The 20,089-nt window shown below is 43.2% G+C and overlaps 1 protein-coding gene across 6 annotated transcripts in view; it reads right to left on the reverse strand.

Annotated features, from left to right (window-relative positions):
* CNTN5 (contactin 5) overlaps positions 1-20,089 on the reverse strand; it is a 1,008,853-nt gene that overhangs the window by 223,416 nt on the left and 765,348 nt on the right. For all 6 annotated transcript variants that reach the window (XM_008178633.4, XM_008178637.4, XM_008178631.4 and 3 more), the window contains one exon: positions 1,836-1,938. In XM_008178633.4, coding sequence (XP_008176855.2) covers positions 1,836-1,938 — 103 coding nt within the window. The remainder of the gene's footprint in view (positions 1-1,835; positions 1,939-20,089) is intronic.

The following is a 20,089-nucleotide window of genomic DNA, read 5'->3' on the forward strand; positions in this document are numbered from 1 at the left end:
AATATGGGTATGAATAGAGATAGTTCTAAACTGTAATAGAAGTGAAGCTGCTCTGTAATAATTCATGAATACTATATGTTATCAAGATATTTACTGTATGAATGTGTTGGTTTAGTAATAGGGGGATTGTCAGGGAAAAACAAATAAGAAGGAGTACAATGTCTCAAGATAAACCACCCATTGGTAAATACTTTAGGGTTATTAAGAGACAATGTTGGACATGAAAACACCCTGGAACACATGATCAAAAGGACTCTGGCAGTGAGAGGGAGGCAGTTGTTGACAGAGACATACACTGGGGGCCTGAAGGAAATTAGGCTTGCCTAAGTGATCATCAGGGGATGGTAAGCCTTAGGTAAGGTAGACATGAGTGTAGACGGTGCATTCCCAAGATGTTTGTAACTCTGAGGGGGTTCTACTGTATTCCAAAAGCTAAGAGCCTACCACTTGAGTAACAGGAGAAGCTTGGTTTAGCTGTAGGAGTGTAAAGTGTAGTATATTTAGCAATCTTTTCATTATTGCTGAATTCTGGCCAGGATTAAAAGACGCCCTATGTGGGTAAATGATTTATGAATTAGAAAGCCAGAAAGGACAGTTGGCATTCGGCAGCCTGAATAAAGAATTATCTAGACATTCATTACAACTGAGAATTGTCTCTTCTGTGATGCTACATGGAGCAAAAAGGCTGTAACACAGAGATAAGCAGTTCTGATTCCATTCAGTAGTAGCCAGTGGTGTACACATGCATAAATGTACACACGCGCACACACACTCAGTGAGATTATTACAGTGAGTAATTATCAAACATTTTGCGATATCTATCCATGTCTATCTGCGTTTGTCACTATGTATAAAGAGAGAGAGAAAGAGAGAGAGAGAAATAGAAGATGCTTTCTCTGAGTTATGGACAGTGCTTTTCTGCTCTGTCTGATCATATATTAACCCAGCCTCACTTTACTTCTGGCAAAAACTGCATTTCCTTTAATAACATTATGAACTTCATCCTGTATCATCAAAAAAGTACCTTGCGGCAATCTTATTCTTCATGAAAGGAGCTATAAAACTGCAAAGTCTTAATATTTTTTAAAACTAAATACCCTTGTTTCCTTATTAACCAGTCTATTGACCTGCATACAAAATTCTAGCCAAGGTGAGATATTAAATCCAGAACTTTGGCAGTGCTAGTGGGTCTGTCATAACTAAGATGACTGATATCACCATGAATTAGAGGTTTTACAGGGAAATAGATGATACTTCCATTAGGTTAGTTAGAGGATGCAAAGTAATCCTGGGCTCATATATTATTATAATTATATATAGTAGATTCTTAGGATGTTTGGAACATTATTTTATTGTTTCTATTTAGAATCTATGTCCCAGGTTGGAACAGGTAACTACACAATAATCTTGTTTTCTTTTCAATTAAGAGATTTTGCAGGGGAAAATCAACACAAGACAAAAAACCAATAACAAACACCACTGGCATTATATAGCCTGATATGTGCTAGCAAGCAGTGAAAAAGTAGCAGAGGGAAAATGTGTGGTAAATAGAAGAATACAGATGACAATTTTTTTCTTTTCATTTAAAATAACTTAACTTTTTATGTCGAACCAGCACATTTTAAACTTGTATATATTATTGTCTGTAGGAATGGCTAGGTAGGGAATTCATAATTGGTTACTTAGTCAATTCCCACTTAGCTGTCTTATAAAAACTTGGTATATGCACCAAGGAGTTTCTGTGAAAATGAAACCCTGCAAAATAACTGAACCAAAAATTAGATGTCACATTTTAATAAACAATGGTGTCTAATTATGGAAGAATATGTACTTACTTGCCCAACGCAAAGCACTCCATCTTAACGGTAGTTCCCTTAGCAGCTGTAACTGTGTAAGGAAAATGGACCTCAATTTTCGGCTCATATTCCCCCATCACACCTGGGAAATAAAGAATGGTCTTTAAAAATAAAATGAATGTCACTACTTCTTTCCAAACCTAGAGACGTTATTGTGAAAAACCACTGTGGCATGATTGTTAATAGTTATATAGCCAAAAAGCCTGTGGTGGGGGGAAATAGCTTACATTAGTTTGACTTGCTCTGCTCAAATCCTATTCATCCCCTGTTTGATGGTATCTTCAGTGCTATTAAAACAGCAGCACTTTTAAAAGAAAAGATTTATTTCCTCAAATATGGGTTCAAATTATATTTCAAAAGATTGCCATGTACAATCAATTCTAGAGGGTTGGGAAATTTTGCGTACAATAGCTTTGTGCATTTAATGATGCAGTGGTGGTTAGTATGGATAAATCAACCAAAAATTTAGCAAATATTCTCTTAACAGCCAGACAATATAACACGTCCCTTTATATCAAGGACATCCTGACATTTGTAAAAAAGCAGTCAAATGGTATGAAAGCATGTGTCTCTCCCATCGAAAATAATGTACAACCTCATAAAGCTCTCCTAAAATTTCAGATGCATGGCTATCATTATTTATTTAAGTGCTGACAATGTGCTTAGTGCTGTTAAAGATGTACAGTAAAGACATTCTGGGTCTCTTAATAAACTAGATATTGAAATCAATGGAATTACTCTAGGTGTAACTGACAGCAGAATTTGACTTGCAAGAGGGAATTGAGAGAAGTTAAGGAATGGGAAATGAACAGTAAATGGAGAAATATTATGTAAGGTGAGGTGAGGAGTTTTAATTTGATATGACTCAGAGACTGAGATTGCGATACAGTGGCTGGCGAGGAGTATGACTTTCGCAGTAGTGGTTTGGTTAGACTGCAGATGTGGGTGGGGGAGGGAGATAGCTGAGAAATGGGGAGGCTAGAGGGGATTGCTCCAGGCATGGACAAGGTTCTTGATCATGGGGAAATTGAGGAAAAAGGGAATTTAGGTGATATCAAAGATGCAGCAGTAATTGGACTAAGGGGCTGGTACAAAGCCCATGGGATAATTCCCACTGAATTCAAGAGTGGGTAATAGGAACAAGTGGGAGGCAAAGCAAGGAAACAAAAGAGGGATATTGAGGGAGGGAAAAAATTGGAGATATGGAGAGAAGAGAAAGGAGAAGAGCATGGAAGATAGAAGAGGGTATGTCTACATTACCCGCCGGGGGTCGACTTATTGCGTCTAGTCTAGACATGATAAATCGACCCCCGAGTGCTCTCCCGTCAACTCCTGTATTCCACTGCCACGAGAGGCGCAGGCAGAGTCGACGGGGGAGCAGCAACTGTCAACTCACCGCAGTGAAGACACTGCAGTGAGTAGGTCTAAGTATGTCAGCTTCAGCTACGTTAGTCACATAGCTGAAGTTGCGTAACTTAGATTGATCCCCCCGCAGTGTAGACCAGGCCAGAAAGAGAGTGAACCTTGCAGAGGGGAGAGAGAGGAGAGAGGCTGAATGGCAAGAGGTGGTTGGAACAAACAACCAATTTGCAAAGAGAAAATAATGCCTAGAGTTCAAATGGTAAAAGCCCTTTATTGATGTCACTGTGATGTTACTGATGTCACAGGGTGTAGGGCAAGGGGCTCCAGCTGGGTCATGTTCTGTTGACTATTGTCCCTGCAGCTCCCAGCGGCTGGCTCTATTTCTGGCAGGCCCTGCTTTGTGTCTCCCCCATCCATGTGGTATGGAGTTAGGGTAGGGTGACCAGACAGCAAATGTGAAAAATTGGGACAGGGGGTGGAGGGTAATAGGAGCCTATATAAGAAAAAGACCCCAAAATCGGGACTGTCCCTATAAAATTGGGACATCTGGTCACCCTAAGTTAGGGAGAGGTGCTGAGGCCTGATGTCCCTGCATAGTGCATGAGATTTTTCTAACTGCCTTAGGAAATGTGCATTTAAATACATTTCAGGGACCTAAAGTTAGTTAGAATACTTGAAGACAGCTGATGTGGGAATCAAATAGCAATGAAAGTGGAACGGAAAGTATATATTCTATCTAACTGAAAGAAAGTCATACATTAGTGGCATAAAATGTTCTTGCATACACGACACCCAGACAACTTAATTCCATAATGTTGCTTTATGAATATCACTGGATTGCTTTACACTAAAATATACTTTCATACAACCACACCACCCATATGATGTACTCTTTTCAAAATTCACGGACTAAATAGGGTTAAAGGGAAGTGTTATTTACTCCTTTACATAACACAAGTACCAGTGAGTCACCTAATGAAATTAATAGGCAGAAGGCTTAAAACAAACATAAGGAAGTACTTCTTCACACAACGCAGAGTCAACTTGTAGAATTCATTGTCGGGAAGTTCTGAAGGCCAAATCTATAACTGTGTTCAAAAGAGATTTAAATAAGTTAATGGCTATTAGCCTATATGGTTGGGGATGCACCCCCATGATCCGGGTGTCCCTAAACATCTGACTGCCAGAATCTTGGGCTGGATCACTTGAGGATGGATCACTTGAGAAATGCCCTGTTCTGTTCATTCTCTCTGAAGCATCGGGCACTGGCCACCATCTAAAGACAGGATACTGGGATACATGGACCATTGGTCTGACCCAGTATGGCCATTCTTATGTCCTGACGTTCTTATGATTCAATTCAGTGCTTGAATGGGAAACTGCTAATAAACATTCAGGTACTGCAGGAAGTGATGTTGATACATTCTTGTCTCTAATTAAGTACTGAATCAATGTCCCAGCACAGTTTTATAGGCACTATGCTGTTGTAGAGAGACTGTCTCTTGTATTAGTGCAAAACCAAGGTCTTGACCCCTTGCAATCATAAAAAATTCAGTAATATTTTTGCAAAAGTATGAACATAATCCCAGTGTCCTGGCCAAATTCCAAGAGGAGCAATTAAAAGCCAACTAACTAAAATGTTTCTGAATTTGTGATTCTTCACTTTCTGTCCTAAGCCGATTTGTTGTATGCTATTAAACAATTGCCTTGTTTCACCTCTAAGTGGTTGCACTTCAAAATGAATGAAATTGTCTCTCAATTTGTACAGTGCTTAGGAATCCTTTGGTTTAGAAGATACTATTGGTCAAATTCTGAGGCCCAAATTTGGCTTTTACTCACCCTTCACTCAAACAAAGGCCCATTAATTGGAACTGCCCTGTGTAAATGTAAGTATCAGGTATTTTGTGTTGACACATTCAGGTCATGTCCTAAGGAGATGCTGATCTGTCAACATTTTGTACCATGTCATGTTAATGTCAGCTATTGTAATGTAAACAATGGGTCATCCTGATTGCAGACACTCACAGTGAGATGTAAGCAGAAGTATTATGCTATTCCTTGTCACTCCACCAGGTTACCACTGTTTGTGAGAGGAGATTGGGAAAAGAAAGGAAAGGCTACTATTTCAAAAGGATATTTTTCATTTTGATTATTTATGATCTTGGAATTCAGGGAGGCTGCTAGATTTGTCTGAGCATCAAGGGCAAATTTATCAAGGCCTTGTTTTCCCATGTTATAGTATAATTGCTCTGCATGACTGCTGTACCTCGCTCCAGCTTGTTTTTCTTTCCTATTTCTGTTCTGGTCACTATGATTCAGCAACAGCAATCTAGACAGGATTTGCATTTTCATCTGCAGTTTCATTTCATTTGTATCATAAATGTAGGAAGGTGATAAAATAAACCTGAATGTTTAACAAATATAGACTGCATATATAATGTGTAAGTCAATCATTTTCAAACTTATAAGCATGTCTCTTTTTTGGATACTTGTTTAAGTGCTTCCTAAGTCATCTACAGCTCTAGTTATCAAACTAGAAATGTAAACCTATACTGTATATGCGACTTTGGTAGTGCAGGGCTCAAAAATTTAGTAGCACATACAGTAAAAACATAGTATACAATTCTGAAATTAATAACAGGGAAACTGCAGAGAACACATGACCCAAATATTATGGTTCAGGGGCAAGATGCACCCTTCTGTCTCTTCATGAGCATTCTTTCCAAGTCTGCACTTTTCCCAGAGTGGAAATCCACGGTTCATTCCACGTTAGTCTGGATCACCAGGCTACAACACCTCATGTCACCAATCATATATCCCTCAGCTGGCCCAACTAGATTTAGGTCCAGTCAGGGGCGGCTCTATGTATTTTGCCGCCCCACGCACGGCAGTCAGGAGGCTTTTGACGGCACACCTGCGGGAGGTCCGCTAGTAACGTGGCATCGGCGGCATGTCTTCGGGAGGTCTGCCGGTCCCGCGGCTTCGGCGTACCTGCCGCTGAATTGCCGCTGAAGCCACGGGACTGGCGGACCTCCCGTAGGCATGCCACCGAAGGCTCCCTGACTGCTGCCCCCACGGCGACTGGCAGGCCGCCCCCCGCGGCTTGCCGCCCCAGGCACGTGCTTGGTGCTCCTGGCTCCAGTTATAGAATACTCTCTGGGACCTTGTGACCAATATGAAATGCAGTTGCTCAGCACAGCTTCTTCAAAAACAGATACGATGCATTCAAAGAAATTTAACATGTAGAGAGATACAGGTTAAAACAGTCAAAACCTAAACTAGGGTTACCATACGTCCTCTTTTTCCCAGACATGTCCGGCTTTTCGGCACTCAAACCCCCGTCCGGGGGGAATTGCCAAAAAGCCGAACATGTCCGGGAAAATGGCGGCTCTGCTCCTCCCCTGACTCTTCGGCTCTGTTTAAGAGCCGGGCTGCCTGAGCGCTACCGGCTTCGGGCAGCCCCCGTGCCTCCGGACCCTGCGCCGCCGGAGCCCGGGAGGGGAAGTGCCCGGCTGGGGGCGCAGGGTCCGGAGGCATAGGGGCTGCCCAAAGCCCGAGCGCTACCGGCTTCATGGTTTGCCGGGCAGCCTCCAGACCCTGCGCTCCCGGCTGGGCGCTTCCCCTCCCGGGCTCCAGCTGGGGGCGCAGGGTCTGGGGGCTGCCCGGCAAACCATGAAGCCGGTAGCGCTCGGGCAGCACTTTCCGCGTGGCTGGGAGTGGGAGGGAGGAGGGCGGAGTTAGGGTGGGGCCAGGGCCGTGGAGGGTCCTCTTTTTTTATTTATTAGATATGGTAACCCTACCTAAACTCATTTGAAACTTAGCTTTCCCATTTCCTTCTAGTTTGAGCAGGCCTTTGCTTATTCCAGCCCCCTCTTTTTAGGTCTGAGGATCAACAGTCATCTCTCCTGACATCCTCTGTATCTCACAGAGTTTCTTCACTGTCGGCTTGTCAAGCTGCCTTTATCAGACCCAAAGCTCATTGTTTCAGTGTCCACCAGAATCTTCCCCCAAGACCGTTGCCAGGCAGAGCTGAGTGAAAATGAAACTTCAAAGGGAATGAAACCTGTAGTGTCATGTCCAGTAGTGCCAACAGGACCACCTGCTTTCCAGGCCTAAGTGCAGCCAGTCCTGGCAGGAATTAACTCTTTGTTAGTCACATAACCAGTAACACAATAACAATCAAATAAACATAGTCACATAATATGTATAAAGGTACAACTTGTTTCCCCATTTGTAACACTGAGAAAAGATGCCTCCACATTTGCTAAACAGAGTATTTCTTAACCACAAATAAGTGCATTTAAGAAACAGTGAAGCCAAGAAAATCAAATTTAAGCTTGGCATTTCCCACTTAATAAAGAAGAAGGGTGCGTTCAGTGACTAGGGCACTAGCCTGAGACTCAGGAGACCTGGATTAAATTCCCTGCTCCGTCACAAACTTCCTGTGCTTTCTTGGGCAAGTCCCTTAGGCTAGGATCTATGAAGGGACTTAGGTGTTGCAATGCTGAGAGACACGATGACTAACTTTTAGGCACATAGAAAATCGCAGGAAGAACACTGTGATCTACAAAGCCAAGTTAGGTGCCTACCTGCATTCACTCTAAGGTGCGCAACAGTGCAACTGCACGAGTGGGCATCAAGGGCCACGCACCTAATTAATGGAGCCGCGCAGGCACGCAGCTACAGGTGTGCCTGGACCCTGGCGAGGACGTCTAAGGTGAGGTGGGGGGAATAGGTGTGGGTGGGGGCACTGAGGTCACGGGCGGGGAGGTTGGGAGCTTGGGCCTGCAGGGCTGCGGTGGCCGGGAAGAGATGCCTCTACCCAGCTCCGGGGCTGCAGCAGGGAGAGATGCCTCTCTCCCAGCTCCGGGGCTACAGCAGGGAGAGACTCCTCTTTCCCAACTCTGTGACTGCAGCAGGGAGAGACTCCTGTCTCTCCCACAGTGTTCTTCCTGCGATTTTCTATGTGCCTAAAAGTTAGACTCCTGTCTCTCCCTGTTGCGGGGGTGGGCTGCTGAGGGGAGAGAGGGCTGGGGGGAGTCCTCTCTCTCTGCCGTAGCTCTGGGGCTGGGGGTGCCCATTCAAATCCCCAAACCTATCCCTCCCAAACTCCGTGCTTCAGGGTTTGTGAAGGGCCCATAGAGGTCAGTGTAGATGACAGAATCATTCCTCTGTGTAACTACAGCTCTTAATGTCATTTTGCCACCACAGTGGTCTTCAGTGTGACCCCTTTTCTCTCCTGGGCTGTCTCAGCTTTGTTATGGTTATAACTTTTAAAATATATATATATTATATCTAGGTTTTTTGTTTCTACTGGTGGCGCACATCCACAAATTATCTCGATATTGGTGCTTTACATAACAAAATTCATTCTGCACATGGATGGAAAAAATTAGAGGGAACATTGGTGCCTAGGCTCACTAGGCAGTGAGTCGCTTAAGCTAGCCAGTGAGAGATGCTGAAGAGTGTGCTAAGCTCTGACACCACTCCCCTCACCCCTGTGACAGGTGCTTAAGTTCAGGTGGCTGGGAATCACGTAGTTCTACTTGCCAATTCATGAATGGGCACCTGCAATCAGACAGCTTAGACGCTTAAGGCATTCTGCGTAGGAATGAGTTAGGGCCCTGCCTTGCTCCACACAAGAGGAGGAGGGAAAAGGGAAGGAGAGAGGGGTAGTGGCAGCAGCTGCAGCAGCAGGTTTACATGGCGATGATGTAGCCATGGTGGCGCGTGGAACGGACTTCCCTTAAATAGTCCCCTGAAATCATCTTCCTTCAGCAAGAATCAGTATGGGAGGATGTAGGCTTTCTTAAATCCCTCAAAATTGCATCTACCAATCTCATTCATGGTCATCCCCATGTGGGGCTACTTCCTTCAACCTAAGCTGCATAAACCTTATAAGAGCATAAAAAAAAAAGAACAACCTTACTAGAGCAGACAAATGGTCCATCTAGCCCTATATCCTGTCTCTGGCAGTGACAAATACCAGATGCTTTAGAGGGAATGAACAGAACAGGGCAATTTCAAGTGATCTATCCCCTGTCATCCAGTCCCACCTTCTGGTAGTCAAAGGATTAGGGATATCCAGAGCATGAGGTTGCATCCCTGACCATGTTGGCTAATAGCTATTGATGGACCTATACTCCATTAACTTATCTAATTCTTTTTTAACCCAGTTATACTTTTGGCCTTCATAACATCCCCTGGCTAAAAAGTTCCACAGGTTGACTGTGCATCGCATGAAGAAGTACTTCATTTTGTTTGTTTTAAACCTCCTACCTATTAATTTAATTGGGCAACACCTAGTTCTTGTGTTATGTGATGGGGAAAATAACACTTCCTTATTCACTTTCTCTGTAACATTCATGATTTTATAGACCTCTATCATATCCCCCCTTAGTCATCTCTTTTCTAAGATGAACAATCCCAATCTTTTTAATCTCTCCTCATATGGAAGCTGTTCCAAACCCCTAATCATTTTTGTTGTCCTTCTCTGTACCTTTTCCAATTCTTATATATCTTTTTTGAGATGGGGTGACCAGAACTCCATGCAGTATTCAAGGTGTGGGCATGCTATGGATTCATATAGTGGCATTATGATATTTTCTGTTTTATTATCTATCCCTTTCCTAATGGTTCCTAATATTCTCTTAGCTTTTTTTGACTGTCACTACACACTGAGCATATGTTTTCTGAGAATTTTCCATGATGACTCCAAAATATCTTTCTGAATGGCAACAGTTAAATTAGACCCTATCATTTTGTATATATGGATGGGATTATTTTTTCCAATGTGCATTACTTTGCACTTATTAGCATTGAATTTCATTTGCCATTTTGTCACCCATTCACCCAGTTTAGTGAAATCCCTTTTTAATTCTTCATTTAACTAGCTTAAGGGATTTCATATTATCTGCAAATTTTGCCCCCACTGTTCACCCTGTTTTCAGATCATTTTTTGAATATGTTGTACGGCACGGATCCCAGTATAGAGCCTAGTGGGGCAATTCTAATAGATTGGTGACGCATGATTTCTCTTTACAAAAGCCACATTGACTTTTCCAAAATATATAATGTTTATTTATGTGTCTGATAATTTTCTTCTTTACTATTGTTTCAACCAATTTGCCTAGTACTGAAGTTAGCCTTACTGGCCTATAATTGCCAGAATCACCTCTGGAGCTTTATATATAAACCTCTACCTCGATATAATGCAACCCGATATAACATGAATTCGGATATAACGCGGTAAAGTAGTGCTCTGGGGGGGGGGGGGAGGGAGAGGGGCAGGGATGCGCACTCCGGTGGATCAAAGCAAGTTCGATATAACATGGTTTCACCTATAAACAAGGTAAGATTTTTTGTCTCCCGAGGACAGCGTTCTATCGAGGTAGAGGTGTAGATGTATATACATATATAAATAATAAAAATAGGAGTTATATTAGCTACCCTCCAGTCATCTGGTACAGAGGCTTATTTAAGGTAGAGGTTACATATCACAGTTAGTAGTTCTGCAATTTCATATTTGAATTCCTTCAGTACTCTTAGGTGAATACCATCTGGTCCTGGTGATTTACTACTGTTTGATTTATCAATTTGTTCCAAAACCTCTTCTATTGACATTCAATCTGGGAAAGTTGCTCAGATTTGTCACCTAAAAACAGTTGCTCAGGTGTGGGGATCTCTCGCATGTACTCTTCAATCAAGATAATTCATTTAACTTTCTCTGCAACTACACTGTCTTCCTTGACTGCTCCTTCAGAACCTCAGTCATACAGTGGCCCCAGTGACTGTTTGGCAGAATTGCTGACCAGGATGGTGACAGTGACTTCTGTAAAAGCATGCCTTCTTCTGCACATTGGACACAATCCCACCTTTGCAGAAGTTTTGTTCTCAATTGGTGCAAGACTGCAACTTGCTGGGATCATCTAAGTATTTTCTCATTGGTAACAAAACCAAACCAATGGATGTTAAGAAAATGCCGTAACTTTTGACACTGAAAACTGTTCAGTTTCCTCTCCTCAGCTGTTTTTACTGGCCATGTTTCTGCTCCATATGACCGGAGCGTTCACAAAAATGCTCACACCAACACATAAATTGTGCATCAGTTTCCTGGCAGTATTTTTGTCCTTAACTGGAAGAAGCTGAGAGAATGGACATTCAATTAGGACCTTTAAAGTCTAAAATACACATTACTGGTCATACCTCTCAGAGGCTTCCTCAATACACTGTGCCATAAAATTCCACCATTGGTTATGATCATTCCTCTTACAACAGGCCCTCTTGATTGCTTGTTCAAGACATTTCTTTTCTTCTATTGCCCATTTCCTTCTCTATTAGTGCATCCATTTAACTCCGTGCCTCTTTTTTTCCCTCCCAAAATTTGATGGTATCATCTCCAATCCAACATTGCTTTTTCATTCTCCTTTATCCCTGTTGTTCTCTGGCAATCTCTCTGAAGGAATCCTGAAATAAAGTGGCTTATTCCTCCATGATAGACATCTATTCATTCAGTACAGAATAGTTGTTGGAAATTGCTACTGTATATTTATTAGCAGTTGCTTCATGATGAAGCTTATCAACATTGACTTTTTTGGTATAGTAGATACCTCTCTCCAGAACTTTGTTAAATTGAAGATTATCATTGCTATTAAGAGCTGATGATCAGATTCCAGAGCAAGATCAGCACTCCTAACTATTCAAACATTCTATATGAGTTTAGCCCAGGGTTTCCAAATTTGAATATGATCCAAGTTGCATTATCACCTGCTGGATATCAAAATGTATGTTTATGGTAATTCTTGTGCGGAAACCAGGTAGCCATTAAAAATAGTTCACTTGTAGAAGCAAATGTTAAAAAAAAAAAAAACGTTATCTGATCTCTTTTCCGCTAAATGGTGTGGTCTCAGTACCAGTCCTAATACAGTTCTATCGTGGCCAATTCTCACAGTCATAGAATCATAGAATCATAGAATATCAGAGTTGGAAGGGACCTCAAGAGGTCATCTAGTCCAACCCCCTGCTCAAAGCAGGACCAATTCCCAGCTAAATCATCCCAGCCAGGGCTTTGTCAAGCCGGGCCTTAAAAACCTCCAAGAAAGGAGACTCCACCACCTCCCTAGGTAACGCATTCCAGTGTTTCACCACCCTCCTAGTGAAATAGTTTTTCCTGATATCCAACCTGGACCTCCCCCCACTGCAACTTGAGACCATTGCTCCTTGTTCTGTCGTCTGCCACCACTGAGAACAGCCGAGCTCCATCCTCTTTGGAACCCCCCTTCAGGTAGTTGAAGGTTGCTATCAAATCCCCCCTCATTCTTCTCTTCTGGAGACTAAACAATCCCAGTTCCCTCAGCCTCTCCTCATAAGTCATGTGCTCCAGACCCCTAATCATTTTTGTTGCCCTCCGCTGGACTCTTTCCAATTTTTCCACATCCTTCTTGTAGTGTGGGGCCCAAAACTGGACACAGTATTCCAGATGAGGCCTCACCAATGTCGAATAAAGGGGAACGATCACGTCCCTCGATCTGCTGGCAATGCCCCTACTTATACAGCCCAAAATGCCGTTAGCCTTCTTGGCAACAAGAGCACACTGTTGACTCATATCCAGCTTCTCGTCCACTGTGACCCCTAGGTCCTTTTCTGCAGAACTGCTACCTAGCCATTCGGTCCCTAGTCTGTAGCAGTGCATGGGATTCTTCCGTCCTAAGTGCAGGACTCTGCACTTGTCCTTGTTGAACCTCATCAGGTTTTTTTCGGCCCAATCTTCTAATTTGTCTAGGTCCCTCTGTATCCGATCCCTACCCTCTAGTGTATCTACCACGCCTCCTAGTTTAGTGTCATCTGCAAACTTGCTGAGAGTGCAGTCCACACCATCCTCCAGATCATTAATAAAGATATTCAACAAAACCGGCCCCAGGACCGACCCTTGGGGCACTCCGCTTGAAACCGGCTGCCAACTAGACATGGAGCCATTGATCACTACCCGTTGAGCCCGACGATCTAGCCAGCTTTCTATCCACCTTACAGTCCATTCATCCAGCCCATACTTCTTTAACTTGGCGGCAAGAATACTGTGGGAGACCGTATCAAAAGCTTTGCTAAAGTCAAGGAATAACACATCCACTGCTTTCCCCTCATCCACAGAGCCAGTTATCTCATCATAGAAGGCAATTAGGTTAGTCAGGCACGACTTCCCCTTCGTGAATCCATGCTGACTGTTCCTGATCACTTTCCTCTCCTCTAAATGTTTCATAATTGATTCCTTGAGGACCTGCTCCATGATTTTTCCAGAGACTGAGGTGAGGCTGACTGGCCTGTAGTTCCCCGGATCCTCCTTCTTCCCTTTTTTAAAGATGGGCACTACATTAGCCTTTTTCCAGTCATCTGGGACCTCCCCCGATCGCCATGAGTTTTCAAAAATAATGGCTAATGGCTCTGCAATCTCACCCGCCAACTCCTTTAGCACCCTCGGATGCAGCGCATCCGGCCCCATGGACTTGTGCACGTCCAGTTTTTCTAAATAGTCCCGAACCACTTCTTTCTCCACAGAGGGTTGGTCACCTTCTCCCCATGCTGTACTGCCCAGTGCAGCAGTCTGGGAGCTGACCTTGTTCGTGAAGACAGAGGCAAAAAAATCATTGAGTACATTAGCTTTTTCCACATCCTCGGTCACTAGGTTGCCTCCCTCATTCAGTAAGGGGCCCACACTTTCCTTGATTTTCTTCTTGTTGCTAACATACCTGAAGAAACCCTTCTTGTTACTCTTAACATCTCTTGCTAACTGCAACTCCAAGTGTGATTTGGCCTTCCTGATTTCACTCCTGCACGCCTGAGCAATATTTTTATACTCCTCCCTGGTCATTTGTCCAATCTTCCACTTCTTGTAAGCCTCTTTTTTGCGTTTAAGATCAGCAAGGATTTCACTGTTTAGCCAAGCTGGTCGCCTGCCATATTTACTATTCTTTCTACACATCGGGATGGTTTGTTCCTGCAACCTCAATAAGGATTCTTTAAAATACAGCCAGCTCTCCTGGACCCCTTTGCCCTTCATGTTATTCTCCCAGGGGATCCTGCCCATCTGTTCCCTGAGGGAGTCAAAGTCTGCTTTTCTGAAGTCCAGGGTCCGTATTCTGTTGCTCTCCTTTCTTCCTTGTGTCAGGATCCTGAACTCGACCATCTCATGGTCACTGCCTCCCAGGTTCCCATCCACTTTTGCTTCCCCTACTAGTTCTTCTCTGTTTGTGAGTAGCAGGTCAAGAAAAGCTTTGCCCCTAGTTGGTTCCTCCAGCACTTGCACCAGGAAATTGTCCCCTACACTATCCAAAAATTTCCTGGATTGCCTGTGCACCGCTGTATTGCTCTCCCAGCAGATATCAGGGTGATTAAAGTCTCCCATGAGAACCAGGGCCTGCGATCTAGCAACTTCTGCTAGTTGCCAGAAGAAAGCCTCGTCCACCTCATCCCCCTGGTCTGGTGGTCTATAGCAGACTCCAACCACGACATCACCCTTGTTGCTCACACTTCTCAACTTTATCCAGAGACTCTCAGGTTTTTCTGCAGTTTCATACCGGAGCTCTGAGCAGTCATACTCCTCTCTTACATACAACGCAACTCCCCCACCTTTTCTGCCCTGCCTGTCCTTCCTGAACAGTTTATATCCATCCATGACAGTACTCCAGTCATGTGAGTTATCCCACCAAGTCTCTGTTATTCCAATCACATCATAGTTCCCTGACTGTGCCAGGACTTCCAGTTCTCCCTGCTTGTTTCCCAGGCTTCTTGCATTTGTGTATAGGCACTTAAGATAACTCATCGATCGTCTCTCTTTCTCAGCATGAGACAGGAGTCCTCCCCTCTTGCGCTCTCCTGCTTGTGCTTCCTCCCAGGATCCCATTTCCCCACTTTAGTCATATCTCCTAAAATGACAATATGAATTTGAGGTGATGTACTAGATTCAGTGTCATATAAATACTTTCTGAGCATCAGGCCTTGTATCACGTGGAGCATATGCACTCATAACTACCACATGTCCTACCTTCAAACTGAAAATGGTGGCTTTCAGACGTGAAGAATAAGCCTACCAAGTCAGTAGTGCAGATTTTGCTGTCAGGGACAAATCCAGAGCAACACCAGTGTACCTGGCAGATGTATCAGAGGCATGTAACAACTGAAAGGTCTGACCACTATGAGTCACATCTGTGCTCTCAGGGTTCAAATTCCACTATGTCTTCCGCATACTGCCCATCTCAACATTCAGCCTTTCCAATTCTTCATCCACAAGACTCACTTTTACGATGGTTCTCAATGATCAAATGTTCCATGATCTCATCCATAGAGACTGCTGTCACTGCAGAAGCAGACGTACCGCCTTCATATCAGATGCTCCCCCCTTTTCATACAACCCAACCGCTCTGTTGTAGTAGAACATGAATCATGAAGCCTGGTTCCATTGTGAGAAACTGATGAATTTTTACATCCCATTCTTCTGTGTGTTGAAGCTAGAGATGTTTTACGGGAATGGCTTGCCAGGCCGTGGTCCCACCCTCCCACTTTATCTGGGTTTGGGACTGGCATTAGGAACAAGGGTATGGTTGGTGGTGGCAATGCCCACCTTATCATTTTTATCCCAGTGTTGAGAGCATAGCGACAAATTGGGGGTTGTGTCACCACCTGCCCTGTTACCTTGGGTGCCTCTGTGCTGTGCAGCTTTGGTTCAGAGCCTGACGCCAACAGCCTGCTTATAGAACAATAGCCACACTCTGGCATTCACTAGCCTGGTTACTCCTTGCAAGTTAGCACCAACACCCTCCCAGTCTTGAGTTTTCTGAAAACCAGTCCTTCTGACTGTAGCACTCACAGAGCCTTACTAAGTTCACTGCTCCTTTAAAGAGACAGTACACAGCAACAACCTGTTAATTTAGCTGAGGACTCACACTTCCCTTTAATATACAGCACTGATATGGTTTGTAGCAAAACCAAAAATAAGTTTATTAACAAAGAACATAGGATTAAGTGATTTCTAGTCAGAGTGGAAAAGATATGAAAAGTTACAAACAAAACACACTTTCTAGTGACTAAATTTAACTTCAGCAAGTTACTATCTCGGTCTAAGCAGGTTTCTCACCTATATTCAGTTTCCAGAGACTTTCAACCTCCTTTGTTGAAAGATTCCACTTTTCTCAGATGTACAAGAGCTCTAGCATGGCTTTCTGCTCTGGCTTATATCTTCCAAAGTTTAATGACCTTGTTACACAAGGCAGAAAGGTTTCCTGAAGCTGCAGCTTCCATCCCGCCTTGAGATTTCTCAGATGTACAAGAGCTCTAGCATGGCTTTCTGCTCTGGCTTATATCTTCCAAAGTTTAATGACCTTGTTACACAAGGCAGAAAGGTTTCCTGAAGCTGCAGCTTCCATTCCCGCCACCTTCCACATTGGTTTGCCTGATAGATTTGTCTACCCTTCATGTAAATGTAATTTCATTGTCTCTCCTTGCTCAATTCACACTGGAGACACCTTCAGGCAGAACCACATTCCTTTGTCTAGAGTGGGGTGATTCAATCCTTGCCTGACAAATACAGTTTAAGTACATATTTACATTTCTCCATATATCACCTGTACATACACAGCACTATAATATTAATGACCAGTTTATATATGATATCTTACATGGCACCTCTTAGACACCGAATATGACAACAGTGATTTGGGGCAATGAGTATGTCAGACCTGATATGCGTTATGTCATGGTGTACCCCCTGCCAGTTGGCATTGAGGCGCTCCCTGGGTCACAAGCACTAACCTGGGATGTAGGAGAGCGAGGTTCAATTTCCACCTCTCTGCTAGAAGGGGAGAAAGGATTTTAACAGGGGTCTCCTTCAGCACAGAAAAGTGCTCTAATAATTGAACTATGGGATATTCTGATGTGGGTCTCCATCAGTCTCTCCTGTTAAAGCAGTTCCACTGAAATCTATATGATGAAAGCATGCTTGGAGTAGGGCGACTGGCCCTGGGATCTCCCACCTCCCAGGTGGCTGCCCTAATTGCTGGGCTACAGAGTCATTCCAATTTTCTTGCTTTCTGGCCCCATGATGATCATAGGGCCAGAGAAAGAGAGGGAGACAGCATGATTGTGTAGTCTAGAGGTTTAGGTACCCACCCGGAAAGTGGGAGACCCAGCGTCCAGTCCCCCTATTCCAATCACTTTTTCATTATTTAGCCACAGTGGAACAGCTTCAACAGTAGAGACCGAGGGATCCCCATATCAGAATATCTCATAAATTCAGTAATTAGAGCACTCTCCTGATAGGTGAGAGGCACTCCTGTTCACATTCTTTCTATCCCTCGGGCAGAAAGGCGGAAATGGAACCTGGGTCTCCCACTCCCCAAGTGAGTGCTCCAACCACTGGGCACCACCACCACCACCTCCTCCTCTTCCCACCAGATTTTAAATGGGACCCAATCCAGTAGACACCTTCTAAGCATGCCTCCTGGATCGGGTCCTGAACAATGTCTGTTTTTCCCCTGGGTTTGTGGATCACTCTGGGGTTTAGGTGGGATATAGGTATCCAAACACCTAGAGGAGGCAGGAGTGCACTTACCCGGGGCTGAAACATTGGCAGCTAGGGAACTTTTACTCTGGAAAACTTAGGCTCCAAATGAGTTTGGAGTTTAGTGGATCTCAGTGGAGCCAGAACTGGGAGGTAGGTGCCTAAGTACTTTTGTGGATCCCACCCTTAGTTACTCCATGCTTCAGTTTCCCTTCTGTAAAATGGAGCTAATAGTACTTCCCTGCCTCACATTAAAGACTGTGAGGTGCTCTAATTCTATGATAAAGGAGGCCATGTAAGTACCATAGATAGACAGCCATTGCAACAGCTAACACCTTTAACATCCACTGGGGTACTTTAATAGAAATGTTGAGTGTACAGACATGGTAGGATTCGGTTCTGCTTGGAAACCGTTTCTATTGCTAAGCACAACTGAACAAGCTCAAGGGGGCAAGAGAGGGTGTCAGTCACTAAAACCCTGAAACAGAGCCACTCTACTGACTCACTTTGGTTACCAGTCCAGGTGAATCTTACTAGCCCCCACTAAATAGTATAAAACGGTTGAGAGCTTAAGGCCTTGTTTACATTGGAAAATTGATCAGCACAGCCATTCCAAAATAAACTATTATATAATAGCTATTGTAGAATACCCTATGCACCCTATTCCAGAATAAAAGTGACTTTATTCCTGAATAGGAGTGGAATAGCTCCCCATGTGACACAATAGCTTATTCTGCAATAGATATGCCTGTGTAAATTTTCCTGTGTAGACAAGGCCTAAGAATCTATGATAGATAGAATTAGAGATAAGTAGAGAGATAAACTGCAGAAAGGAACCTTCAGAATAGCCAAACCTGAAGAAGCCCAAGCACCGTTTTATTTTGTTGTTATTTAGGAAAAAATCTGAAATATACACACAGGTTATGGTCCAAAGATGGGGATGCCACCTGCTTACGTATGTCTGATACAGTTTTCACTTCCAAATTCCTTTAATTTCCTTTTGTTTTACCTATTTAATATTCTCATTAAAAACAGAAAAGTAAATGGCTCCCAGAAGCATGTGAGCACTGAAAATAGAGAGATACCATTATGAACTGTTACACTTAGAGCCTTTTAAAAATAAACAGATTATGACCTAATGGATCATGTGTTTGTTCTCATTCATGGCAGAGATGTTGGCACATGATTTGTTACATCATATTGATGGTAGGGGACATAAGATGGACTGAAATCATTATTGTCTTTTCATGACAAATTAATATTTAGAACCTTCTCAGTCAATCTGCATTTTTAAATGTCCCTAAATACTTACTTGCATGCGGGAACCCTATATACAGAAGCCCATAATGGCAGTGCTGACACAGTGTAAATCATATTGGTAGAAATGAGGCTGACTGTGTTGGGGATACCCATATCTGACCTTTACACCCATAACATTTTCATCTCACACTAAAAAGGAAATTTTCAGTGCATTGAGTGGAATTTAACTACTATTGATGTTACTGTAAGCTGCATAGCCAATTCCCCATGCACCTCACTGAAAATTCACTGCTGTTCTGCAGTATTTTTCCAGAATAGTATTTCCACTTAGAACCTCCTTGCCCTCTTCCTTAGTAATAAATGTTTCCTTTGACATCCCTTGGAAAGGGCATGTGAAATGTCTATTCTGAGGTTCATTAAAGTCCCCAAGTTGTTTAAATAGAACACTCAGGGCAAATACTATAGCATTTGTCACCGGACTGGAAGGTGGCTTCTGAACTAATATCAATAGGATTATTGTAATGCAAATTCCAGAGAAAAATAATCTTGCTGAAAACTGCACAGTGGAGAAAAAAATGTTCTTTGGTTTACAACGTAGTATTTAAATATTTATAAAAAGCAGTGTGGAAATACAAGTTGTTTAACCACTTTGATCCAAATGTGAAAGATGGTCACATTTTCACAAAACAGTACTCAGACAAAGCTCAAACAAACAAGAGGATGCAACGTTTAACTCTTATCTTCTTTTCACTTAAGTCAATCCTTCCAGCCCCTTTCAATACTTTAGTGGCTCTTCTCTGAATTCTCTCTAGTTTGTCTACATCTTTCCAGTAACAAGGTTTCTGGAACTAAAACCAGTATTATGTTTATTATTTATTTACAAAAGTGCCTTAGGTGCATACAACAGCATTCTCTCTCTCTCTCTCTCTCTCATCCAATGCAGAGAATACCAGCTGAATTAATTTCCTACATTCTGGGTGCAAACAGCAATCTGGCTGAGGCTCATGTGAGGCTGGCAGGCTAGATGCCAGCTCTTGCCCAGGCTGTAGGGATAAGCTAAGAA

This window comes from Chrysemys picta, chromosome 1 (assembly GCF_011386835.1).
Source record: "Chrysemys picta bellii isolate R12L10 chromosome 1, ASM1138683v2, whole genome shotgun sequence".
Taxonomy (NCBI): domain Eukaryota; kingdom Metazoa; phylum Chordata; order Testudines; family Emydidae; genus Chrysemys; species Chrysemys picta.